The sequence below is a fragment of the Aspergillus mulundensis genome, assembly GCF_003369625.1.
Source record: "Aspergillus mulundensis strain DSM 5745 chromosome Unknown scaffold_6, whole genome shotgun sequence".
In the NCBI taxonomy this organism is placed as follows: domain Eukaryota; kingdom Fungi; phylum Ascomycota; class Eurotiomycetes; order Eurotiales; family Aspergillaceae; genus Aspergillus; species Aspergillus mulundensis.
The window spans coordinates 1,299,247-1,323,672 of NW_020797894.1; the positions used below are offsets into that span (position 1 = coordinate 1,299,247).

The 24,426-nt window shown below is 52.1% G+C and overlaps 11 protein-coding genes across 11 annotated transcripts; 4 read left to right on the forward strand and 7 right to left on the reverse strand.

The window, feature by feature from the left end:
* Positions 1 to 21: 21 nt before the first annotated feature.
* On the forward strand, positions 22 to 1,115 carry DSM5745_06602 (uncharacterized protein; the record flags this gene model as incomplete). Its single annotated transcript, XM_026748618.1, has 3 exons — positions 22 to 87; positions 168 to 293; positions 348 to 1,115. The coding sequence occupies 3 exons, from the start codon at positions 22 to 24 to the stop codon at positions 1,113 to 1,115; spliced, it is 960 nt and encodes a 319-aa protein (XP_026602922.1).
* A 2,233-nt stretch (positions 1,116 to 3,348) lies between these two features.
* Positions 3,349 to 5,896, forward strand: DSM5745_06603 (arrestin family protein; the record flags this gene model as incomplete). The annotated part of the gene is made up of 3 exons (XM_026748619.1): positions 3,349 to 4,081; positions 4,135 to 5,198; positions 5,249 to 5,896. The coding sequence occupies 3 exons, from the start codon at positions 3,349 to 3,351 to the stop codon at positions 5,894 to 5,896; spliced, it is 2,445 nt and encodes an 814-aa protein (XP_026602923.1).
* Positions 5,897 to 6,201: 305 nt separating this feature from the next.
* Positions 6,202 to 6,675, reverse strand: DSM5745_06604 (EthD domain-containing protein; the record flags this gene model as incomplete). The annotated part of the gene is made up of 2 exons (XM_026748620.1): positions 6,202 to 6,271; positions 6,335 to 6,675. 2 exons carry the CDS (start codon positions 6,673 to 6,675, stop codon positions 6,202 to 6,204), a joined length of 411 nt encoding a protein of 136 aa, XP_026602924.1.
* A 373-nt stretch (positions 6,676 to 7,048) lies between these two features.
* DSM5745_06605 (cytochrome P450) lies at positions 7,049 to 8,428 on the forward strand (the record flags this gene model as incomplete). The annotated part of the gene is made up of 1 exon (XM_026748621.1): positions 7,049 to 8,428. The coding sequence occupies one exon, from the start codon at positions 7,049 to 7,051 to the stop codon at positions 8,426 to 8,428; it is 1,380 nt and encodes a 459-aa protein (XP_026602925.1).
* A 201-nt stretch (positions 8,429 to 8,629) lies between these two features.
* On the reverse strand, positions 8,630 to 9,466 carry DSM5745_06606 (GNAT family N-acetyltransferase; the record flags this gene model as incomplete). The annotated part of the gene is made up of 3 exons (XM_026748622.1): positions 8,630 to 8,668; positions 8,723 to 9,277; positions 9,353 to 9,466. 3 exons carry the CDS (start codon positions 9,464 to 9,466, stop codon positions 8,630 to 8,632), a joined length of 708 nt encoding a protein of 235 aa, XP_026602926.1.
* A 486-nt stretch (positions 9,467 to 9,952) lies between these two features.
* DSM5745_06607 (acyl-CoA thioesterase) lies at positions 9,953 to 11,049 on the reverse strand (the record flags this gene model as incomplete). The annotated part of the gene is made up of 2 exons (XM_026748623.1): positions 9,953 to 10,858; positions 10,930 to 11,049. The coding sequence occupies 2 exons, from the start codon at positions 11,047 to 11,049 to the stop codon at positions 9,953 to 9,955; spliced, it is 1,026 nt and encodes a 341-aa protein (XP_026602927.1).
* A 360-nt stretch (positions 11,050 to 11,409) lies between these two features.
* Positions 11,410 to 15,530, reverse strand: sey1 (dynamin-like GTPase SEY1; the record flags this gene model as incomplete). Its single annotated transcript, XM_026748624.1, has 6 exons — positions 11,410 to 12,182; positions 12,240 to 12,675; positions 12,758 to 13,029; positions 13,080 to 14,824; positions 14,880 to 15,317; positions 15,430 to 15,530. 6 exons carry the CDS (start codon positions 15,528 to 15,530, stop codon positions 11,410 to 11,412), a joined length of 3,765 nt encoding a protein of 1,254 aa, XP_026602928.1.
* A 2,005-nt stretch (positions 15,531 to 17,535) lies between these two features.
* DSM5745_06609 (translation elongation factor Tu) lies at positions 17,536 to 19,091 on the reverse strand (the record flags this gene model as incomplete). The annotated part of the gene is made up of 5 exons (XM_026748625.1): positions 17,536 to 17,720; positions 17,784 to 18,460; positions 18,525 to 18,787; positions 18,844 to 18,872; positions 18,926 to 19,091. The coding sequence occupies 5 exons, from the start codon at positions 19,089 to 19,091 to the stop codon at positions 17,536 to 17,538; spliced, it is 1,320 nt and encodes a 439-aa protein (XP_026602929.1).
* A 492-nt stretch (positions 19,092 to 19,583) lies between these two features.
* On the reverse strand, positions 19,584 to 20,261 carry DSM5745_06610 (putative translation initiation factor IF3; the record flags this gene model as incomplete). The annotated part of the gene is made up of 1 exon (XM_026748626.1): positions 19,584 to 20,261. The coding sequence occupies one exon, from the start codon at positions 20,259 to 20,261 to the stop codon at positions 19,584 to 19,586; it is 678 nt and encodes a 225-aa protein (XP_026602930.1).
* A 586-nt stretch (positions 20,262 to 20,847) lies between these two features.
* DSM5745_06611 (guanosine diphosphatase) lies at positions 20,848 to 22,490 on the forward strand (the record flags this gene model as incomplete). Its single annotated transcript, XM_026748627.1, has 3 exons — positions 20,848 to 20,962; positions 21,016 to 22,378; positions 22,433 to 22,490. 3 exons carry the CDS (start codon positions 20,848 to 20,850, stop codon positions 22,488 to 22,490), a joined length of 1,536 nt encoding a protein of 511 aa, XP_026602931.1.
* Positions 22,491 to 22,904: 414 nt separating this feature from the next.
* DSM5745_06612 (NOPCHAP1/New4 family protein) lies at positions 22,905 to 23,667 on the reverse strand (the record flags this gene model as incomplete). Its single annotated transcript, XM_026748628.1, has 2 exons — positions 22,905 to 23,072; positions 23,134 to 23,667. The coding sequence occupies 2 exons, from the start codon at positions 23,665 to 23,667 to the stop codon at positions 22,905 to 22,907; spliced, it is 702 nt and encodes a 233-aa protein (XP_026602932.1).
* Positions 23,668 to 24,426: the final 759 nt, after the last annotated feature.

Here is a 24,426-nt window from a genome sequence, read left to right on the forward strand (position 1 = left end):
AGCGTACCAGCCAACCGCACCATGACTTCTCCAGCTCTCTCAAACCCGGAATCACTTGAGGTCCTGACGCAGATGGTAAATCAAACGGTAGGTTGTTCAACCCCCTGCTATGCATAAAAATAAGTAAAGCAGCCGAGAGGGACGAAGTTCTTGCTAACCCTAAATAGTTGATCGAGACCGGCCGGTTTTTTCAAAATAAAGGGTCCCTACAGTCTCGGTCTCAGCTGAAGCGAACTATCCCTGCAGCACAGGAACAGTTTCAGTCAGCATTAGATAGCTTATCCGAGCAAATAGTACGCCGCTTCCAGTGACTGAGTGTGGAGCCTGCCGAAGCTGACCGAGGACAGTTTGTTGCCAAGGCATTTCTGGAAAGAGACTATGATGTTATCAAGGCGCGGAAAGCTGCCCTACGCAAGCGTCCCGCCGATGATGTTGTCATGGGAAAGGCAGATGCAATGAGCGCTCCTCGAACCGTGCCTATTCCGGAGCAAACGGCAGCAGCCGGGGCGGCTCCCGATGGGAGCGAATCCAAACCAATCGTCAACGACGTGAAAATAGAAGAGCAAACAGATCTGAATACAGATCAGCTGGAAACGGCTATTGCCCACACGAAAGAAGAGGAGCCACACGACGCCGGCGCTGCTCCCGCTCCCTCTGGCCAGGATATTGGGGGCTCGGAACAAATAGTCTACGGCTCAGGACTGAACAACTCCGAGTCCAACGAGTTCGACCTTAACCTCGACTTTGGAGACAACGGAAATGCAGGGAATGAAGACTTCTTCAATACGAACTTTGGCGACCCAAACGCTGACTCTAGCCTCGAAGGCGGGAATATTCAGATGTCGAATACCGATCCTGGTCAGGATCATAATGCCCTAGCAACAGGGGGTGACGCTTTCGACCTTGAACTGCAAAAGTTCGCTACTCAACCCGGCGATCCAAATGAGCAATTTGGGGGTAGCACAGATGATATTATAGGTCCAGGAGAGTCCAGTTTTGACGACTTGTTTATGGAGAGTGAGAATATGGGAGGAAACGAAACCGGAGACCAGGATTTGCTAGGAGGCGATGGGTTGATGCAGCTTAATGAGTTTGATGATACTTGGTTCACTTGAATGAGAAGCCGGAGTTGAGTTCCGTTGATGACACCCCGGGGTACCTGAGCTGCGAGACGATGCCAGGCACGCGAGCCTAAGAATGCTCCACACGTTTGAGAGCAACCTTAGTTGCTACCAACCTAGCGGGACCGAACCTAAACGGTAGGAAATAACAAGAGCTTGCGATTCATCTTGTTGGCCTTGGTAATTTTTTATTCTATTTCTGCGGTAGCCATAGCTGTATACTACTTCGCACTTTTTGTTCCGAACACAATGACCGGTAAGCCGTCTGCAAGTCCCGGTGGTTCTAGACCGATTCAACCAAAGTCAAATCCTGTCCCAACTCCTCTACCCTCGAGATCTATCATGGCCCGCAAACCGTGAGACAAGTGAACAAAATCATGCATAAAATCGCCGGTAAGCCGTGCTGAGTCAAATGGCAGACCGACAGCCCCGAGGAAACCCCGAATATCCGGTGCTTTCTGCGGACAAGGAGATTCTTCCTCCGGAGTACCTAACTGAAGTAGGCAACTTGAGCCTTACGAGCCAGACCGCGTTCTATTGAAAAGATGAAGATTTGCCTTACTACTTAGTAGTAACTTGGGTGAGGCAATTGAGTGCCGGTGGTGCCCAAGCCCCAAGCAAGCGGGAGAGAGATGCGCTAAAGTAGCCTGGTTGAGGCCCAGTCGCCCATGGACTTCTGACTCTCTGAGGGACTGAGAAATGAGGGACTCATGATGTCACTGTCGCTTGACGTGAAAAGGCTTCCGTCGATGATCCCCGCATTGATTATTCTGGACGAGTTGCTTGGCTTGCTTGAGCCGTCCTGCTTGGCTGCGCCCTGAACATCGGCGCTGCTGATCAATGGTTGGTGTGTGACTATGCCTTAATCGTAGGGTACGGTGTAGCTGAGACTACGACGCCCTGATTAATGATCTTGGAGAAGGCTTCCGGGGCCTCCGTCTTTCTTTAGAACAACCAGATCCATGATCTCCACGCAGTCGATGTGTGTATCGGCGTACGAGGCGATCCGACGTCATCCCGAGGAGTTCCCCAGCAGGCCAGACCAGGCCTTTTCCGGTAATCTTCAAAGACGGATCAATCCTGCACAGCACATCTGAACCATCACATGGCCAGCGGACAGAAGTCAAAGCGGAGGTAGATACAAATGCAAAGTGAATTCTAGAATGGCATGTCTTTGCGAGGGTGTGAGCAGAGACGCGTCGAGCTTGCCACTGATACATCAGGATTAACAAAAAGCCAGTCGTCATATTGTGGTAAATCTTGACTCCCAAGTAGGTAATCTCCAGAGCCACAAGCTCGCTGTCCGATGTCCACCACCCGGAAGCCCGGAGAGAATCTGGACAGCAATTTGATGGACCAAAATCCCCTCCGCGTCATCGCCCATGAACCGTTTCCTGTCTGATGATCCCTTAATATTAATCTGCGAGCTGGAGCCCAAGCAGAAAAAGTCTTTCTCCCGCACCGCCTCACTCTTTTCATTCTTGTGTCTGTGTTGTCATCCACTTTCCCATACATACATCCAAAAGTCTCGACCCGACCTATCTTCACCTCTTCCCTCTTCTGTCTTGACCCTCTTGACCCTTTTCCAAGACAGGCTGTGCAGTCTCTCGTTTCCGTCCTCACCTTCTTTTGGGCTTGAGTCGCCCTGCAACGTGATTGAACTTCAGCTCCTTGCGTGTCGATCTTCTTCCCCAGAAAGGAAGGACGAAGAAAGAAGAAATAGCTGAGCCAAGCAGAAAAGCAAAGGTCACAGAACAACCCAACGCTGGTCGCACGACTCAGATCGCCTTGGGATTGTGCGTAAAATTCGTACCAAACCAATAAAGCCGCCCAATAGTGCAGGAGACTATAGCCCTGCTAGACTTTGAATGCTGAAGCCTTGAAGCTGCTGCTGTTGCTGCACCGCAAATCCCTCAATTTCCGGCCTGAGACTGCTCCATCCCTCCAGATTCAGAAAATCAGATCCAAAGTCCAGACGCGGTAAGTTGAAACCTGAAGAGGGTCATCGGCCTTTGTTTTTATTTTTTCTGTGATCTCTGTCTTGTGTCGCTTCTTTATTTTTTTACTCCCTTGTTTCCTTTTATACTCCCGCCCCGGTCCCTTCCATCCCTGTCCCATCTGTTTATATTCCTTCTTCCTCTTCCCAAGCTTTCATAGAGGACTTCCATACTCGCTTCGTTCCCAATCTCTTACCCCAGATAATGACCCTGAGCCGGCGGCCTTCACGATGACAACTGCTCATGTGCCTCAGGATCTACCAGGATCAATTACCGCCGCAAATCTAGTCGCCGGTCAATTCCCCTGCGAGACGCCTGAACCCGAATCTCTGCTGTCGAGCCTGTTACATCCTAGGCTTCATTATCGCCGGCCATATACTGCGAACGGGACTGCGGCTGTCGACACCACCGATTTCGCGACCCAACAATTCCCCAAGCAAGCCGGGCTAACTCGTCGCGGGTCTATTTTCAGAAAGCTGGCGGGTCCCCGGGAAAACGCAAAGCGCTTTCTCCGCCTAGGAACCGCCCAATCTCCAGCGCCGTCGCAGGATCGCCCGATGGCTCGGTCACGTCGTCATCGCCCTGTCTCTGAGATTATCCTTTCCCCAGACGATGTCAACATGCTCGCCGCGCCCTCCCTTCAGCCGGGCAGAATGCGCTCCCATTCTTCCTCAAATTCGTCGATGGTAGCCTCTCGCGGGCCCTCGCCGGGCTGCATCCCAGACAATGCGCCGTTCCCGTCGTTGCCGAACGAGAAGACCGTTGCAACGGGTAGTGGGATCTCAGTTGGAATCGCCCTCACCGAGCCTGTGCTCTTTCTTCAAGGCTACGATCAGAATGACCCCACCACGAAGAAGTCTGCCATTCTGCGCGGGCAGCTACATTTGAAGGTCACGAAAAGTGTCAAGATTAAGAAAATTTCGATCTGTTTCAGAGGCCAGGCGCAGACGGATTGGCCGGATGGTACGACCCCTTGGTTTCAAGTTCGCATTTAGTTATTGACTTTTTCACTAAAGGAATTCCACCCAAAAAGATCCATTTCCACGACAAAAAGGACCTCGTCACCCATGGAGTTGTGTATTTTAACCACGGCGACACAGCTCTTATGCAAAACGATTATGGCGCCCATATTTACAAGTACGCCAAACCTCTAAGTGTCTTCACCGGAAACAAGGATAATACGACGACAGTCACCCGCGAAGTTTTCAGCAACAGTAACTCCTCCACGTCACTCAACGGCCTAACGAGTAGGGAGGCGAAGCGACTCTCTCTGCAGTCTAGCAACTCACGTAGTTTCGGCAAGGGCGATACGCCGCCAGCTGGGCCGCCTCAACCTCAGCGCAACTACCGACTGTTCCCGGTTGGCGATTACCTGTACAGCTTCGAGTTCCCAATTGATGGATCCCTTCCAGAGACGATCAAAACGGAACTCGGCTTTGTGAAGTACGATCTAGAAGCAATCGTGGAGCGTTCCGGCGCCTTCCGGCCAAACCTGCTGGGCACACTGGAAGTACCCGTCGTCCGCACGCCAGCGGAGGGCTCTCTAGAGCAAGTCGAACCGATTGCGATTTCGCGGAATTGGGAGGATCAGCTGCACTATGACATTGTTATCTCGGGAAAATCCTTCCCGCTTGGATCCCAAATTCCAATCGCTTTCAAGCTTACGCCACTAGCCAAGGTTGAGTGCCACCGGATCAAGGTCTTTGTGACGGAGAACATCCAGCATTGGACCGCCGACAAGAGCGTCCACCGATTTCAGCCTGCGAAGAAAGTCCTCCTTTTCGAGAAACGGGCTGATCAAGCCAGTACCAGTACATATCCTGGTAGTTCAATGCGCGTCATGGCTGGTGGAGGCATTGACTGGGATCAACGCGCTGCTGCTGCTAGAGGGGAGGAAATCGTCGATCGGGGTCGCACGAATTTGCTTGGAAATCTGAGCAGTGAGTCTGGAGTCGGGCCGACCGAGATGGAGTTCAGCGTCCAGCTTCCGAGCTGCCACGAAATGAAGAACCGGGATGAATCGCAGCGCTTGCATTTTGACACGACGTATGACAACATTCAGATCAATCATTGGATCAAGGTATGTCTCCACTTCTTTTCTTTATAGAAATTGATACTAATCAAAATCAGATTGTCCTTCGCCTGTCTAAGCAAGATGAACGCGACCCGGGAAAACGCCGACATTTCGAAATTTCTATCGACTCCCCGTTCCATCTGCTATCATGTAAAGCTACGCAGGCGAACATATACCTCCCGGCCTATACAACGCCTGGATCGGAGCCGGCAAGTCCAGCACCACAGTTTGAATGCGGTTGTGCGGGTGCTCCCCAAGTTCGCCGAAATGCATCTCGCACCCCATCGAGCTCTGACCGAGATGACCCGCCTGTCCATGTTTCTAGAAGCTTCACCAGCGGTTCCGGCGGTCTAGCTCGACCCCCTGCAGCCCATTTGGCCTCTGAGCCAGACGGAAGAATGACCGAACAGGTCCCTCGACCTATGCACCTCCTTCGCGCACCGTCCTTTGCACCACCCGCGTTCGATGATGTTCCTCCCCCACCACCGCTCATAACACCCCCACCCGAGTACACAAGTATAGTGGGAAACCACGACCGCGAGGCAGTTCTAGAGGACTACTTCTCGCGGCTCTCCACCTATGAGGAGCGCGTTGACGATGAGCGCGGCTCAGGACGAGTCGACGTGCCGTTGACTCCTGGCGCACGTGTCAACCGCAGCATGGACGTTCCGCGCGAATGGATTCGTCTAGACCAAACGGCCTAGACGCCTTGCATACAATATATATACTCATCTACGACACTGAACGAACAATAAAGTCACGAAGTCACGAATCTCTACATTTCCGGCAGCGGAGGACGAAGGAGTTGCGATACACCACTTTATACTTTTCTTTTGTGATTCCCTGGGCCTGTGTAGGTTTTTATCATTGAAATAAAATCGGCGCTGGAGGCATATCATACCATCCAATAGCATTATAAATATTCTGAGTCTATTCGATTTCCACTTCTTATTGTTACCTCCAGGAACCTAACACCCTAGCACAGCCCAACCATGGGTAAGTCTGTCCCTCAATTCTTCAAGCGGCCCAGCCAATCCGTTTCCGGCGCAATAAACTTTGTCCTGTACCCAATCGATATCCTATACAACCCCATGAGTATTGACACTTCGCAAAACGGCGAAGAAGGAAAAGCGAGAACATACCCAGACCGCGTCTCATCCGCAAAATTGACATGATCGGGCTTGACTGTTTTCCGAAACTCCTCGTCGTCCCACAATGTCTTAAACTGCGCGACATCATCCATGACAAACTGCACAATGTAATCGTAGTCGGCCAGCTTTTTGGACATCTGCATCTCCTCGGCGAATGGAACCAAAGCGCTGTATTGGTCGATCAGGTTGTACTCCCTTATCCCGTATTTCAGCAGGAAGGGCAGAGCCAGCGGTGCGTGGGTGGTGCTTAGGTACTCATGAAAGGAGGACTCGTCGAGACCAGGCTTGCGGATGCCCGTTATCGTGATGACGATCTCTGTGGTGGTGGACATGTTGAATTCAATCTCTTGGTGATCCGAATGGGTCGGGTCGTTGCGCGATTACACGGGAATTGGGCTGGTCTTGAGGTCTACGATCTCTATATATCGAGAACGAAGTGGACTGGAATGCGGGATGCTACATCGACTGCCATGAGGTTGCATGTCTACTGAATCCGGAAACAGCCTGCCTGCTTCTGAAACTGGGTCGATGAAAGCGTCAAGGGCCCGTTGATACCTACCTGGTATACGGTAATTCCCATGCATGAGATCACGTTGTTTGCTGGGATTAAGGTTGCATCCCTTCATGGCCGAGTCCAACCACTCCCCCACTCCACCATTCCATCCATGGATTGAAACTGAACCATCATTGATCAGGAAAACAAGAATGCCCGTCCACGCAGCCCTCCAGCTCTCCGCGCTATCCCTAACAATCCTCCTCCCGCTCTACAGATTCCTCCTCCGCCCCCTCTTTCTCTCCCCACTATCCAAGCTCAAGATCCCCAATGCCCACTACACATCGCCCCTCTCGCACAATTGGATCTCGTCGGTTCGAAAGGCAGGAGAAGAAACACGCACAGTCCAATGCCTACATGCAAAACATGGCCCCGTCGTTCGATTGTCGCCGGATGAGTTGAGCGTGAACTCGCTCCATGGCCTGCGGGTCATCTACACGGGTGCATTTGAGAAACACCGGCTGTACAGCGACTTATTTATTAATTTTCACACTGAAAATCTGGTCGGTATGCTGGGAAATAAAGAGCACGCGAAGCAGAAGAGGATGCTAAGCCGCGTTTACTCCAAGTCGTACCTGCAGGAATCGCCGGATCTACGGGATCTCTCCGGTGTGATCTTGACGCGAAGACTACTGCCTATCTTACAGGGGTATGTGGAAAGGGGCGAGAATGTTAATGTCCTCCCACTATTCCAGGCTGTTGGGATGGACTTCATCTCGACCTATCTGTTTGGAGTGCAGAATGGGACGAGATTCCTGTTTGATTTGCCGGGATGGCAGAAGTGGCTGGAGGAGTATGAGCGCTTCAAACATCTGAGTGGGGATGAGCGCGCCGATGGGTTTGTTGAGCAGTGGTGTCTTGACTTGTGCCAGAAGACGAAGACGGGGATCACCAAGCTTGACTCGGCAGACGTCTCAACTGAGCCTGTTGTATATAACGCACTTCGCCAGAGCCTTGAGAAGTCCCCAGACTCGCGATCCATCGACCTCTCTATCGCATCTGAGCTCCTCGACCACCTTATAGCCGGCCACGAAACCTCGGGGATTACGTTCACTTATATCGTGTGGGAGCTTTCGCAGCGACCAGAGCTGCAAGAGGAGCTGCGTGCTGAGCTACAGACTCTTCGACCTTCGCTGAAACATCCAATGGAGAAAGATAGTCTCCCCCACCCGTCATCCATCGACGCCCTGCCCCTCCTGGACGCCATCATCCGTGAAACACTCCGGCTCCATGCCCCCTTGCCATCACCACTACCCCGCGTGACCCCTGATACGCCGGGCGGAACGGCAATAGACGGGTACAACGGTATCCCAGGCGGTATCACGGTCAGCTCCTCTGCATATACTCTTCACCGAATCGAGGAGGTGTATCCGCGGCCAGCGGAGTGGTTACCGCAGCGGTGGATTAACCCCGAACCTGGAAAGAAGCATGACATGCGGCGGCTGTGGTGGCCATTTGGAAGTGGTGGAAGGATGTGCTTAGGAAGTAATTTTGCGTTGCAAGGTATTGATCTTGTTTTTCGTCTCGGCTAATAATGAGTCTGTTGCGTGCTGATAATGATACAGAAATTAAACTTGTCATGGCGGCTGTCTATACCAACTTTACCACGACAATTGTTGACGATGAGGGTATTGAGCAGGACCTTACAGATTTTATCTGTTTGCCGATGGGGCGCAAGCTGGTGCTGAAGTTTAGTCCTGTTGACAGGACTTGACATGGTATACAAAGTCCAATTATGAAGAGCTCTTCGGCTCACGAACCATACAATAAAGCTGGAAAATCCAGTCAGAGACCACTGGGCTGATACCAGGGGGAAATGAACTCACCATACAAGCCTCACCCTCCCCCTCCCCATCCCGACATTCCATCTCCCGCCTCATCTCAAACCCTAGCCGCTCATATATCCCGACGTTCGGCTCTTTCCTCGAACTCTCAAGATAACACCTCATCCCCTCTTTATCCGCGAGATTTGTTACCTCCTCAAAGAGCTTTCTCCCGACACCCCTCCCCTGCGCATCCGGCTGTACGGCAACGATATTACAGAAATAGTATCCCCGCTCATCATCCCAAATAGACTTCTGTGCTTCTGCCTGCCTCTCCTTCCAGATATAATACCGGCGGATATTCAGCCCGCCGCGCCCGCCGTGCCAGAGGTTGTTGAGACCCTGCCGGAACCACAAGACCCAGTTCTGGGACCAGGTATACCAGGATTCTGGCTCTGAGGGTGGGTGAGGCGCAAGCCAGCATGAGACGCCCAAGATCTTTTTGCTTTCTTTTGTAGCAGGGTCTGTATCTGTGTCTACGGCAACGTGGAAGATGGCGTTCCCGATACCCCAGAGACACCGCGCTTCCAGGGAGCCATAGTTGCGGACTTTGTTGAACTATTCTTCAATTAGCCTTTTCCCACCCCTTTTTCCTTAACACATCCAAATTGGCAGAATTATATGCTACCGTACCTTCTCATTATCGAACACCCACTGGAAATATGGGTCATCCGCAAAAGCCTGCTGGATCACTTCAATTGCGCCTGGGATGTCGGCCGTTGTTAATGGTTGCACTTCAATTGGCATTTTCCCGATGCTTCTTCGTCAAATAAATTTCTATTCAGTGTCAGTGAGACGTGAAAGATCACAGTTGGTGGGTTCGTACCTTATGTACTTTGAGGTCTGTACCGTGGTAGTGAATAAGGAGATGTAGGTTGAGAACAAACTAGTTTAGTAGCGCTGAAACAGGGTTATCTTAATAGTCCCATCCGTGATGAAAAGAGACAGGCCGTGATCAGAGGCTCCCTTGAGTTCTTGGAAGATTTGTGCGGTTGTACCTATAGTTAAGAAAGTGCCTGGGAGTTGGAGAGTGATTAGACTTCAAGATAAAGCTCCGATCTGGATCGGGCAGGTCCACGCGGATCCTAAATGTCACGGGATGATCCACTTTCTACAGAAACTCTTGTTGATCTCGAATTATATATTACGCTATGGTTTATGTATACACACCTGAGTGCTCTATGTCTATGTATATGCCGAAGAGAGAAGACGAAGTATACTTTAGAAAGCACCTTACTCCTCCCATTCCCCAGCCAAGCTGGTATCCAAATCACAGAACCCCTCCAGCACAGCCATCCCACGCAATCGCTCCTCCTCAATGCGCTCCCAAGTCCACTCATCGCCATCCCATGACGACGCATTTGCCGCCTTCTCGCCGTTCAACTTCCCACTGTCCGGAATCTCATGGTCTTGCAGCTTCAACACCTCCCTTACAAGCCTCCCATCCACACCGCTCGCCGTCGCCGTTATCCCATTTCCAGAAGGCGTATCCGTCCCAGACGCATCCGCCGACTCTGACAGAGCCGCAATAGACGCAGAGCCCTCCGGCCGCTCTGGCAGAAACCCACTCGCCCTTAACACTCTCTCCGGCGGGATCGTAAGTCGTCCCTTCTTAACAACATACTTGCTGACAGCCGTGGCATAGAGCGTCCTCTTCCCGCCCTTCTTCACCGCGGGCTTCACAAAGAAACTCAGAATATACATCCACTTCTGGTCCCAGGCCAGAACGCGGGACTCGACTTCGTATTTCGTGTACGGCTTGATCTCGCGCTTGAAGGTGCAAAACACTGAGCCGAGTGCGATGTACATGTTCTTCCGTGGCGGAGGGGTCTTGCCTTCTGCGCGGGCCTTCTCGGCCAGTTCGACATCGAGCTCTTTGCTTGTAATGCCGACGCCCGGGCTATAGATGCGGGTTACGAGGGCGGTGCGGGAGACGTCGAGGTCTGAGAAATATGTGCTGTTGGATTTATGGAGGTTGTAGTCTGTTTCCAGGAGTGGAGTTGTGCTTGTAATGGCGTAGGGGACGAAGATCGGGTGCGTGGGTTTCCCGGTCGATGTTGTGAGGGCTTTGCCTTTGGGGAAGAAGGGCTCGTCGCGGCGCCAGCGGATGTTGAGGAGGAAGTGCCGGGCTAGGCGGACCTATACAGGGAATACACTGTTATGTTCTGTCTGATTTGGATTTGCGGCGTGAATGTGGGGAAGTAACTTACGTGCCAGACTAAAGGAAGGTTTTTGAGATTGAGGATCGCGAGGAGAAGAGCAAGGGTTCGCCATGATACGAGCGTTGAGAGAATCGCGCGAGCGTTCTCGAGGCTCAATTGCCGGGCCATTTCGTCCAACATCTGGAAGAAGGAAGGAAAAGAAGCAAAGAGTGAGATGTGACCTGTATTAAGTACCGCAGGGTGAGATAAGCGCAGCTGACGCGCTTCGGAGTTTGTGCCGGTGCACTAGTCTAGGTATTGCTCAGTAGCACATGTAAGAAATAAAAGTACAGTATCAATGACAGTAAATAGAATTTGAGATCGACGTCGAGCTATTGATTATAGAATAAGCCGATAAAATGTCGGGGATCGCGGACCGAGGCTCGTCTACTACCGTCACGTGAAGTCGCTTAAGGCCAGAGGCAGAAGTATACAAGACAAACAAATGCTGACTTCTCGTATACCCCATCGGTATATGAATCTGACAAATCAAAAAATAGCCATCGCGTTCGGCGGACTCGACACCCCATTCGCACAATTCAACGGACTGCTCGAGACAAAGAACGTCCAGCGGCCATGCTGCCTACACATCTCCGCCAGCCCATCCAGATCAAACATCTCGCCGATCGGCACCCCCCACCCGGCAAGCATATGATGATGCAGGTCAAACTCCGGCTTAAGCGGCGGGAACACCTCAAAGCTAACCGCGTCCGACGCAACCACCGCAAAGTGGTTGTCCCAGAAGAACCGCAGCACGCGCTCGCTCTGCTCGATCCCCGCATGCTTCGGCATGGCCTGCTGGCTGTACGCCTGCTTCTGCTCGTCGGTCATGGCGCCCCATGTCTGCGGGAGACCAACGCGGAGGAAGAAGATGTCGCCGCGCTGGAACTCGATCTTACACTCGCGTGCGATCTCGTGGACTGTGTCCAGTGAGACCACTTGCTGCGTTAGGGCGTTGATGGCGATGCCCTTCTTTTCGGCCCACGAGACGAAATCGATTAGCACTCCGCGTCCTGCGATGCCCTTCTTCGCCCAGTAGCCCATTCCAATGCGGGGGTTCTTTGGGTTCTGGATTTCCTCTGCGGTTGTGCCTCCGTGGAAGAGGCGGCGGTTGGGGTCTTCGGTTGTCGGTGCGGGCTGGTTGTGGTGACGGAGGCCGTCCCATTGAGATGACTGCTGTGGGTTGAAGTGGTATTCGTCGTCAAAGGCCACGCCTTCCGCGACCCATTTGATCTTGTGCTCAAAGGGCTTGCGTTTGAACCCTGGTGCGTTTGTTAGTTGAGTCTAGTTGGCTAACATAATGAGTGAGGACACCTCACCTGGCGGGTTCAGGTTCTCGATGTCCCAGTTCAGACATACACGCTCGCCGGTTTGGATTTGTCGTGCCGCGTTGGCAACAATGTCCGGCGTTAGGATGCGGAGCATACCCAGGCCCTCTTCGGGCGAGCCTTTGGGCGCAGGCCAGTATTGGAGCTTGTTGGGGAGATCATCGAACGTCTCGGGTAGGTCAAACGTAGCCATGTTGAGCTGGCCAGTAAAGTGAGTTGGGCGTAGTCTGGCGTTGATGAAGTATTGAGCAGTGTGTAGCACAGCAGGTTGATAGAAATCAACGTCAACTTCCAAGAAAGCAGTCCACTGTCCCGCATCTACATAAAGCAAACCAAGGGAAGTGGGGGAGATGGTCCGGGGGGCTCGGAGCAAGTCCGCCACTGAGCGGAGAAGTGCATTTACAAAACCAATGCCACCTGACGAGGTCTAACGCGGTAATGCAGATTTATATTCGGATATAGGCATGCTAATTACGCAGTTACACATCAATGATTCATAGGTCGTCCACGTCTTCGTCCGTCGAAGACTTTCCCTGCTTGTTGAGTCGCGACATCTCGTGCTCTTCTCGTGAAGAGCCAGAGCTTGACATGGCAATGGCCTGGCGCCCGGTATCTGAAGATTCGAGGAACTCGCGCAGCCGACGCTTACCCTCAATCATCGCTTGGTTTGATGCTGCTTCTGTCATCTTGATGATCGGTCCCCACAAGTTGAGCTGATAAGTGACGTACGCGCCGACAGCGCATAAGAAGAGCAGGAAGAAGTAGGCCGGGTTGCGGAGAACTGGCATTTAGGGTCAGCAGGGAAAACAATGCTTGATCGAGGAAGCTTACCAGCAACAATCTCGTTCCAGCCGAGAGCAAGGAGGATACCATAGAAATACAAGGGAACCTGTGTCATGCCTCCAATTGCACTCCGCTTTGCCTCCACGTACACCCCGTCCGCGGCCTTCTTGAATCTCACTGTAAGCTCCTGGCGTTTCGCATCGCCAAGAATGGTCATTTCCTCCTCAAGGCTCTTGCCTTCATCTTCATCCACGCCACCAATGGGCGGCAGATCTTCCTCATCCGCGGGAGTCGCTGAGCTGGGTGTATGTCCGACCCAGCGGTCTAATGGCGGCGGCGCCGAGGTTTCAGCTAGTCGGAATCGGGAGAGAAGAGGTATCAATGTCAATGTCGACTCACGCGCTCGCGTGTAGATGCCCTCAATATCGTCCGTTGGCCGCCAAATCCTTGGAACGCCGGCTTCATCGTAGCGGAACTTGTCTTCAAAGTTCTCCCGCAGCTTCAGCAGCAGATTGCCTTCCATCATCTCCTCTTCGATCTTGGAGCGCAAAACACCCCAAGATTTCCGTCGCAGTCTCCACAGTCCAACATCCACCTCCTCCAAACTGGCATCGAAGCTGCTAGCGCGGTCCGTGAATCTTCTCTCGGCATCAAGAACTGTCTCGACAAAGACGTTCCATACACGGTCCCAAAACTTCTTCTCCGTCGGCTTCTCGCCCGATTCAGGTGCACCGCCACCAGCACGTCCAGATCCAAGCGCGTTGAATTCCAAGCCAACAGACTCACCCAAACGAGACTGAACCCATCGCTCTACGCGAGTCGCTAGCCGTCTCATCTCCTCCCTCCTCAGCCGGGCGCTGACTTCTGAAAGCTCCTTCTCGTACAGCGCGAATTCTTGCTTATAATCGCTCCAAGCCGTCCCCTCTACCACGGTTGCACGGGCGACTTCTTCATACTTCTCAAGGGCTTTCTTCACCTCGTCGTTGACAATCTCGGCAAAGTCGTATCCTGTGCCCTTCTTCTGTCCTGCTTTCACCTCAGCAGTGACAGCTTCGCTGAACTCGTTGATGCCGGACTTGTGGGCGGCATTGAGTTGGCCCTGAAGGAGGGCCTTTAAACGGGTGTCGACTTTGTCCTCAAGTTCTGCTCGCTTCCGCTGGTAGACTCCTTTATGGTAGCGGCTCGCCTCAGTCTCAAAATTCTTCGTCGCTTTTGCACGTGCTGATCGCATGGCTGCACCCAACCCTCCAAGCACTTCGGGCTCCCCAAGACGAGAAGCCTGAGATTGCTTGTCTTCAAAAGGAACGATGGCCTCATCAAAAGCGATCATGACCTCTCTGAGAATCTCATCACAACGGAACTGGGCAAGTAGTTCTTGCTGAGTCGGCAAGTCCAAGTCTTTGTTGTTGACAATCTGGTCCCAAATTCCTTCCGCATACACCGAGAATCCATCTGCGGGGATGCGGCGGTGGTACTCCGGGAGGAAAACACCGCCCTCTGAGAACTCACCGTTCTGCGCATTTAGCGTCGCATCCTTTTGTCCTTCGCGGAATCGGAGGCTGAGCTTCTTGGTCTCCTCGACAAATCTCTCCGGCTGGTAGCTCTTATGAGGGAGTCCGTAGAACTGGAAGTCGAAGTAGTCAAACACGGTCGAGCGCTCCAAACCCGACGGCTTGGAGATCGAGTCCCAGAGGCGGGACATGTCTTCCATCAATGTCTTCTGCAGAGCCTTGAGCGGCGTGGTGCCAACGAAGTCACGGATCACAAAGAAAAGAAGTGAACGGTGGGTGGTGCTGTAGCGGGATGGTTAGCCTCCGCGCATGCGAGAACAATCACTCAAGGACGTACTTTTTGTCCTTCAAGAACAACTGCAGGTTGACCTCAAATACTGTCTTGAGCAAGCCCATATTGGCACCTTGGTACAGACCAACTTGGTGTTCCCAGATGTTGACAATAAGAACCTCGCTGGTCGCAAGCGCAAACAGCGCGCTCTTGCGCTCAAAGTCCTGGTCTTCTCCCCGCTCGCGCCCATCAGTACCCTCCACATCCATTACCAGGATGTTATCCGCCATCGATTTGCCGTCGCCGTTCTTGTTCTTGGACAGCCAAATACCCTTGGTAGTCTGACGCCGTTCCGTTTCGGCCATGACGGAGAAGTGGGTGCCGAAGAGGTGGTTAAGGAGGGTTGACTTTCCAGTTGACTGGGATCCGAAGACCGAAATGAGATGGTAATTAAAACCGGCCGGCGCGACATTTTCGAAGCTCAAGTACTTGGATAGGTTCGTACTATACAACTACCGTTAGCTCCCAGCGCCGCACAAAGCGAATGCCGTCCGACGTCACTCCAGCCGCATTGACACAAACATGGGTCGCATGGCGGAAAGGATAAAAAACGTACTTAAATTCCTTGTTCTCGTCTATTACTTGGACTCCATGCTCATATGTCGTCTTGTCGCTGCTGTCGCTGCCAATGGGGGCAAAATGGCCATTGGTTGCCATGGTGAAGAAACGCCTTTGGGAAGCTACCCAAGGTCACAAAGGCGTTGTTGCTGAAATCAGACGCTGTGGCTGAAAGATCGAGAGTATTCTAGAAAGCGAGAACGTATAGTTGAAGCGACAGGTATGCGGTAACAATCGTGATGTTTAAGGAGAGGGTTGGGAAGAATAATGCAGGGAGATCGGATGTAAGGAGACGGGAAGCTTATGTGCGATGAAGTAAGAGAAGGTCACTGGTGGTGTCAATCACAAGACTGGGAGCCACACAGAAAAGGATTTGGGGGATCTCGTGGTGCGTCCACGGCTGATTGGAAGGCCAAGTTGGTCGCTTGCAAGTGGATGGGTGATATGATTCCCCAGCCCCCAGGAGTCCGGTCCAGGCGCACTGTGCAGGTGGCAGGAAGCAGGAAGCAGGAGGTGGTTCTGGAGCGTCATCGCAGCCTGGAATATAAGGCCACAAATTAAGGCAGCTCACTTCAAGCTGAATTGAAGCTATACCCCATTTGGAGAGAACTTGTAGAAGTTAGGGCATGGTTCAGTCGCCATGTATCTTGGGTTTAGTCATGACTTTAGTCGCGTGTCTGGCGCATCATTTTTGGTTTATTACCTTCACAGATTACCACAGGCCTCAGCTGGAAAACTCCCATGAGCTCTCTACTCGGATTCCACAAGTTTCTCATCTGCCCAGCTAAGTTCGCGCTGTACACCCTCCAGCCTGCATATAATCAAGGCACAGCGGCTCCAAGGTCTCGAGAATCACCCTCTTCGACCATAGGCCTTAGTCCGGTGCAAGCCAGAAGGTACACTCTTTCAACTCAAATTCCGCTCATTTGCCTAAGCTACCGATTTAGAGGATAGCATGGAACAGCTTGTAGCTTAGGACGCGAGTCAAAATAATACATTCTACAGAGTATAATCGCTGTCACCTAGAAAAGCCACCCTAGAGTACATCGGCGAGTGTTCGATTAGCTATTGGGTCGGAAGAATCCAACAAAAACCTTGAGTCTATGACATACCTAGGGTATGCTTCCCTAGGACTGGCTGAGTACCTCAATGACTCAAACGCCAGATGACTCTGAATGGAATACTATCCCGCATCCCAGGTGCTAGGATATAACTCGTTTCTTCTCCATCTTAACACCCCCAATGAAGCACGTACAATCCCGCCTATCGCTTGCCAGTCATGGTCGGATTGCGACTTTAACTAGCGGGGGAGATAAGAATCTTGATGGGTTGGGACCGGAGCATAGAGCTCATATGAGTTGTCTACCTCATCTTGGCTGTAGCTATAGCGCTTATTCTTAGCTTATCAAAACTAGGAAGACGTGGAGATTATAGCTTACTATCCTGTTGCACTAATCCACTGCCAGAAATGCACGCAGAGAAACACAAGCACCACCATAACAAAGAGTGCGATAATTGTAGAGAGGGGTGTGTCGAATGCGCAGGGTGGCGGAACAATTGAGAGGACCCAGCTAGGCAGGACGAGACCCAAGCTGGGTAAGATATCGTAGTAAGACATAATGAGAAGGCTTCGATCTTCTTGCTGGTGTTTCCAAACAGTGATATGGTTGAGAGATAAAGATGTAGAAGAAAGACGGAGATATATCCTGCTGCGTACAGCAACTAGGTTGCGGAATACTATTCCGGCCAGAGTCATCGAGGAAAGCATATTCTGTGTCATAGTTTTCGTTTGTTTCTTCCGAGCTTCTCATGGTGCTCTTGTAGGAGAAATCCTTCCCGTCAACTGCCAAATTATTCTAACCTGAACGTAGCGCGACACTTGATAATCATCCAATTCATATTCAAACATGGCTAGAAACAGGAGAGGAGAGCCGAATAAAAGATTCTACATATTGAATAAAGTACAAGTATATGAATATAACTCTGAACGCCGGAGCGGCCCCTTTCCCAATGTAAAGTTTTGAATCTGTTCACGGTACCCTGCGCTGCAAGTCGTGATTACCGAGAGACCCAGACGGATATTTCATTAGTACAAAGCAGTCGTTTACTGGTCCATGACGCGGGTGATCAGACCAGTAGCGACGGTACGGCCACCCTCACGGATGTTGAAGCGCTGACCAGCCTCAGCGGCGACAGGGTTGTTGAGGCTCAGAACCATCTCAACGTTGTCACCGGGCATGACGCGGCGGCTGAGGTCGCCGTCAGGGAAGGTAAGGTCGCAAGCCTCGTCTATATCATGGTTAGGGCTACAGTCTCTAGTGCGAGAGAGTCAAGCAATTGGAAAGAACTTACCAGCAGTGCGGATGTAGGCCTGAGGACGGTAGTTGCTGCCGAAGCCGCTGCGGCGACCACCCTCGGCCTCGGTCAGGACGTACATGGAGACCAAGAACTTCTTGTTGGCCTTGATGGTGCCAGGAGCGGCAATAACCATACCGCGCTTGACATCCTCACGGCGGGTACCACGGAGAAGAAGACCGGAGTTGTCACCCGCACGGGACTCGTCACAGGACTTCTTGAAGGTCTCAATATCGGTGACCTTGGTCTTCTGAACCTCACCACCACCGTGGATCTCAATTTCGCTGTCCTTCTTGAGAAGACCACGCTCGACACGGCCAGAGGCGACGGTACCACGACCGGGGATAGAGAAGACTTCCTCGACGGACATCAGGAAGGGCTTGTCCAGATCACGCTGGGGAGTAGGGATCCAGGTGTCAACGGCCTCCATAAGGGCGTCAATTCGTTCGGTACCAATGTCGGGGCGGCGGTCCTCGAGAGCGCACAGGGCGGAACCGAAGATAATAGGGGTCTCCTCGCCCTCGAAGCCGTAGGAGCTAAGGAGCTCACGCATCTCCAGCTCAACGAGCTCCAACATTTCAGGGTCATCGACGGCATCGACCTTGTTGACGAAGACAACAATCTTCTGGACACCGACCTGGCGGGCAAGTAGCAAGTGCTCCCGGGTCTGGGGCCTATTGGACAGGTGGTGTCAGCTGCTATCCCGTTATTTCACCTCGTGTGTTCGACTTGACGTACATCTGACCATCGGAAGCGGCAACGACAACGATAGCACCGTCCATGTTGGCGGCACCAGTAATCATGTTCTTAATGTAATCGGCGTGACCGGGACAGTCGACGTGGGCATAGTGCCTAGCATCGGTCGCGAACTCGATGTGGGCGGTGGAGATGGTGATACCACGCTTACGCTCCTCAGGAGCCTTGTCAATGGCGCCATACTCGAGAAACTGAGCAAGACCCTTGGAGGCCTGATGCTTGGTGATGGCAGCGGTCAAAGTGGTCTAAGAAAGAGAGAGTTAGGAGAGAACAGCTCCGGAGCAGAAGAACCTGAACTCACCTTGCCGTGATCAACGTGGCCAATGGTACCTTTCGTGCTAATTAGCCAAAGCACAACAAGTTTAGTAATGAGTTTGACTTACCGATGTTAACATGGGGCTTGGAACGCTCGAAAGCAGTGGCCATCGCGCGGACGGTCTGCCTATCCTTGGAGAGCGCATACTGAACAGGGTTGACACTACGAGGACGCAGAAGCGACGTCTTGGTAGTGCGGAAAAGAAGGTTGGCGGTTCTGGAAAGGCCCGACATGATGACTGCTCCGCAAGAAAAAGACAAACAATAAAAGAGAGCAAGGACACGCGATGGATTGAAGAACAACACCCGGTGATGGGTTGAGCTTGCAACTGGCCCGAAAATTTTAGGAGATGCGCTTAGTCATCTATGGGCCAATCAGGGCGGAAGCATTGCGGATGTTCCTGGAGTTCCCGGTCCTCCGCTCCGCCTATACATTGCACTCGTCGCTAGACAGAGGCCGCCTTTTTCCTTCTACGGATAAACAATCTATTGCTGGTTTTGACAGGAGACTATGTATACTTTCCTAGCGGAATGATTGAGGATGATAGCCAGTGAACCATCGCTATGTAGCTTTCCCAGAGCGCAATATGGCTGTCAAAGCTCGATTCACAACAGAAACATGGCCTACTGCTGCAGTAAAGACCTTGGATACAATACACGATCTCTATCAAGTTACTAATGTACATGTTATATATGTTTGCCCATTTCAATTCTGCGGGCCCTTCTTCACTGTTCCTTCTTTTTCACTGTAAGGACTACCTGCTTGCCAGGCTCCCCTTCCATGGGCGAGATCTGTTCAGCACCGGCATCTTTGATGGCCTCCAATATATTCGCCATCAGACCCTTGACCTCTTCCGCTGTCGCAGGCCGCTTGTGTCTTTTCCTTACTAGGATGATCTCCACCTGTATACCCTTATCCAAGAACCCCGTGATTTTCTTTAGACGATGAGAAAGGTCATGGGCATCAATGGCCCAATTCAGCTCAACCTGCTTGACTGTTTTCTTCGCGGCTTTGGCGGCTTTGACGAGAGCACGCGCGCGCTCATAAGCTTCCTGGCGGTTCATGATCTTGCAAACGGCTGGAGTTTCGAGCGTGCCAGCCTGGACTTGAATCACGAAGACCTTAGCCCGGTTGATACTGCGAAGAAGAGTGCTGAGTCGCTGTGGCTCCTTCAGCTTGTTATCCTCCCCGACGATCTGAACATAGTCGGATGGAATATCTTCATCTTTGACCTCTGCGGTGGTTTGCTGTTTAGTGCGGGGGATCGCAGAACGAAATCGAATTTGTGATGGAGGGTGCACGGGAGTGTAACGAAGGAATTGAGGTCGAGGGGATGCTTGAGGTAGGAGGAATGTTTGACGGAGAGCCTGTGTCGTTGAGACGAGGCCGCGGATGTGCTTCATCGTGGCGAAGGGAAGATAGGTTGAAGAAAACGAATTTGAAACAATCAAAGATCAATAATAGCCAATTGACTCCTGTTAAGGTCAAGGAGAGAAGACTCTATAAAGATACCCCGTAAGGTCAAGTCTGGGGCACAGCTTGCAGCGGGCAGAGCTAACGCCTGAGGTTGGATGTTTCTTTGGAACACCTTGGCCCGAGCCACAGTCCAGATTCGACGCCACAGCGGATCCGACCCTTTTCCAGCCGGTTTGCCCTGAGAAGGTAGACTAGACAACTTTCTTATCTTCCATCCTCTGCCTCAGTAGTTGACTCCCTCGTTGACATTTCTTCGGAGGTCTCAGCCCCTATGATTCCAGCGTCTTTCCATCCCTAAGATTCCTCTCTTTTACCTCTCGGACACGACTCAAGGACACCGTCCCTGGGACGTGCCTGAACTCTCGCCGTTCCTTTCTTGCTCGCATGTCGACTGGAGTTGACGGTCGACAACCAGGCCCTAGAGCCAGCAGACGTTCCATATCGCGGGTCACCGATACCGCCGATTCTACCTTAGATCTACCAACTGCATACGCGGACAAACGGCCAGCCATCATGACTCAAAGTCAGCGATCCCGTTACATAAAGACGGGTGCCATTGTCGGCGCCTTGCTACTTATGCTTTTCTGGCTCGCCCCGTCAAGGAGTACGGTATCTAGCTATGGGCCTGGTGAGTTGTCATCGTTCCTGGCTGTGTAAACTGTTGCTAATTGCGGCTTGTAGGTTCTCAACCCGTTGCCGGCGGTTCTCCCCTCACGACGAAATGCTCGAAACCCCATGATTCCTCCAAGCCTCTTATCCAGTACGCAATGATGATTGATGCCGGAAGTCAGGGCTCTCGAATTCACGTCTATAAATTCAACAATTGCGGACCCACTCCCGAGCTTGAACATGAGGAGTTTAAGCAGACCGAGCCGAGAGAGGGCGGCTCCGGACTCAGCTCTTATAGGGAAGATGCTGAGGGCGCCGCAAAGAGCTTGGATGTTCTTCTGGCCGTGGCTATGTCGACTGTCCCCGACGAGTACAAGTCGTGTTCACCGATTGCGGTAAAGGCTACTGCTGGACTACGCATGCTTGGTCCTGAGCTGAGCGAGAAGATCTTGGAAGCCGTGAGAACTCGCCTGGAGACAGTCTACCCGTTCCCCGTCGTTTCTCGGGATAAAGGTGGCGTTGAGATCATGGACGGCAAAGACGAAGGTGTCTATGCTTGGATTACCACCAACTACCTCCTCGGAAAGATCGGTGGCCCGGATGAGACGCCTACCGCTGCGGTCTTCGACCTTGGTGGAGGGTCCACTCAGATCGTTTTCCAGCCCACGTTTGAGAAGAGTCCGTCAGGCGGTATGCCCGAGCACTTGGCCGAGGGTGACCACAAGTATGACCTTCAGTTTGGCGGTCGGCACTTTGAGCTCTACCAGCACTCCCACCTTGGTTATGGTCTTATGGCTGCTCGTGAAACCGTGCACAAGGCTATTGTCGATGCGAAATTAGCGGCTATGCCCCCGAACGATCGCTCTTGGCTGAAGGAGCCCATCTCCAACCCCTGCATTGGACCCGGAATGGAACGCGAAGTGAAGTTGAAGTACGAAGGAGAACAGGCAAACCACCCGCTCGCCCCTGCGGTTACGGTGACGATGGTCGGTCCAAAAGAGGGAGCTCCTTCGACAGCCGCTCAGTGCCGCGGATTGACGGAAAAGATTCTCAACAAGGAAGCTGCTTGCGGTCTCGCTCCCTGCTCCTTCAACGGTGTTCACCAGCCCTCTCTTGAGAGAACTTTCGCCAAAGAGGACGTTTACATCTTTTCCTACTTCTACGAGCGCACTCAGCCCTTGGGCATGCCTGATGCATTTACATTAGAGGAAATGCGCGATCTCACGAAGACTGTCTGCGCAGGAGAATCCGCGTGGAAGATCTTTGAAGGCATTCCGGATGCACTCAAGGAACTGCGTGACCGACCGGAGTGGTGTCTGGACCTGAACTTCCAGCTGGGTCTCCTCCATACGGGCTACGAGATGCCTTTGTCACGTGAGGTCAAGATCGCTAAGAAGATCAAGGGCAACGAGCTTGGATGGTGTCTTGGTGCTAGGTAAGTACATATTCCCTCTGTCTCTGCATTTTGTTGGTACTAACAGATAGATAGTCTGCCTCTCCTGAGCCAGGAATCAGGCTGGACTTGCCGAGTGAAGGAGATTTCGTAGACGATGGTTACGCCGGAAATGACCGAGTTATATCTTTTAATTATCCTTAAATGAGTGCATACAATTCTTTTCCCCTTCTGCATGCTAACAGGCTAGACCGTTGGTACTATATTCTTTATGTTTCAATTGGATGCGGCTTGGTCTTATGTACGGTACCGGCGCAGTTCTGGTTATCGACGGATATAGAATTTATCATTTGATGGAGATATTTTGTTCATATCAAGCCAACAACCAGCATTTCCCTTCAAACCAAGCCGAGTAGACACTTATCCACCTGTGAACGCCCGAGATACCCAATTGAACCAGCATCCAACCAAACATTCAGCAACTCCGGCATCCATTCATATTTGTGCCCAAGAGCTTCTCTATAGAACGCCAATATATGCATAAAAGTGGTAGACCGTAGTGTAGGCCTTATTCGCCGAGATCCTGGATTGACGGCTTGTCTGACGAATTTTTCTTCTCCTTGCCCATCAAGCGATCCATCAAATCTGTGTTACCGGTCGGCCCGTGGGAACCAGGAGCCTCCTTGTCCTCTTCATCACCCGGCCGCTTTTCTTCCAAAACGCCGAGCCCGAGATTCTATAAAGGCAATGTTAGAAATTGAACAGCCCTGCACTTTTGAAAAACGAACAAAACATACCATCTCAATATACTGACCCTCGCGCTGGCTGTCATTCTCCTCATCCTCATCCCCATCATCAAGCTGTATATCCTTCCCCCGCCCAGCAGCTATCTCCCGCTCAAGATCCTCATTGGCAGACTTCATCTGCGGCAGAAACGCAGATAACCTGCCGAGAAGACCAGGCTCCTGCTCAATGCGACGGATGTTCGGTTTTCGGCGCGCCGGTAAGGAAGTAATCCCCTCGTTGTCTCCATCTAAGCCGGCAGATTCGCTCTTAGCATCATCGTCTTCTTCATCATCAGAAGAGGACAAAGACGAGCCAGAGGAGGATGTATAATCGTCGTCGTCTTCATCCTGATCGTGAGCTGCGGAGGCGGAGCGGGCGTTTACCGCGTGGGAAGCCGAAAGTTCGCGCCGGCCATTACTCGTCACATTCAGATCCTGCTTGTCGACGGTAGTGCGCGGACGGTTGGGCAGAGTTATCGCAGGGGATGGTGATGCATGATTGTTGCCATCAGGCTGCTCCGGGCGCTTCTGTGGCACATTGTCCATTTCCTGCGCTGCCAATGAAGCGAGAGGAAGACTCTAACTTGCGTATCAGCGGTAGCCGGGCGAAGGATGTGCTTCGCGAAACACTGGAAGTGGGGTCGCCGGTCGCGAGGGGTTAGCTGCAGGTCCCGGGATTAATTGGATGCTTGGGTATGCGGGCGTTGGCTGAAGAATCGCGAATTCAAGGTTCTTTGTCTCAGAGAAAGATTGTTCGAGATTCGACCCGTGGTTGGCATTGGCTATCCATCCCGGTCATACTTGCTCCCAGTGGAAGGTCAAGCTGTCCACTTCATCTCATTTCGCTGCAGCCATGAAGGATCAGATCACCAGCTGGAGTAATCTGGTGGCAGCGAACTGTCCCTCTTACTCCGTACTTTGTAATTGGGGTTTGACATGACTATATGAAGCTGACACCGTCCGACTTGGAACGCTGAGCCCCGTTCGCTGGCTGGGGCTTTATTCCACCCCCTCCTTCTCGAGTCGGTCTCCTTTGTCGTGCTCGTTCCAGGCATTCGGCCTATTCTTTCATTCAATCTTCTTTTTATATATTGAGCGTGCATTAGCGTTGTCCTTGTTTCTCTCTGTGCAACAATTCTGCGATCTGCATCGTGCTAGAGGTATGTATTCCGTTGTTGACTTGTAGATGGCCATTGGATATCTATACTTCGGAAATTTTGAATGTAGCTAACGCCCTCTCCTAGGTAGAGGTTCCGGAGGGCCTTCGAGAGTCTAGAGAATAAGAAGACGATCTGCTTAGGGATA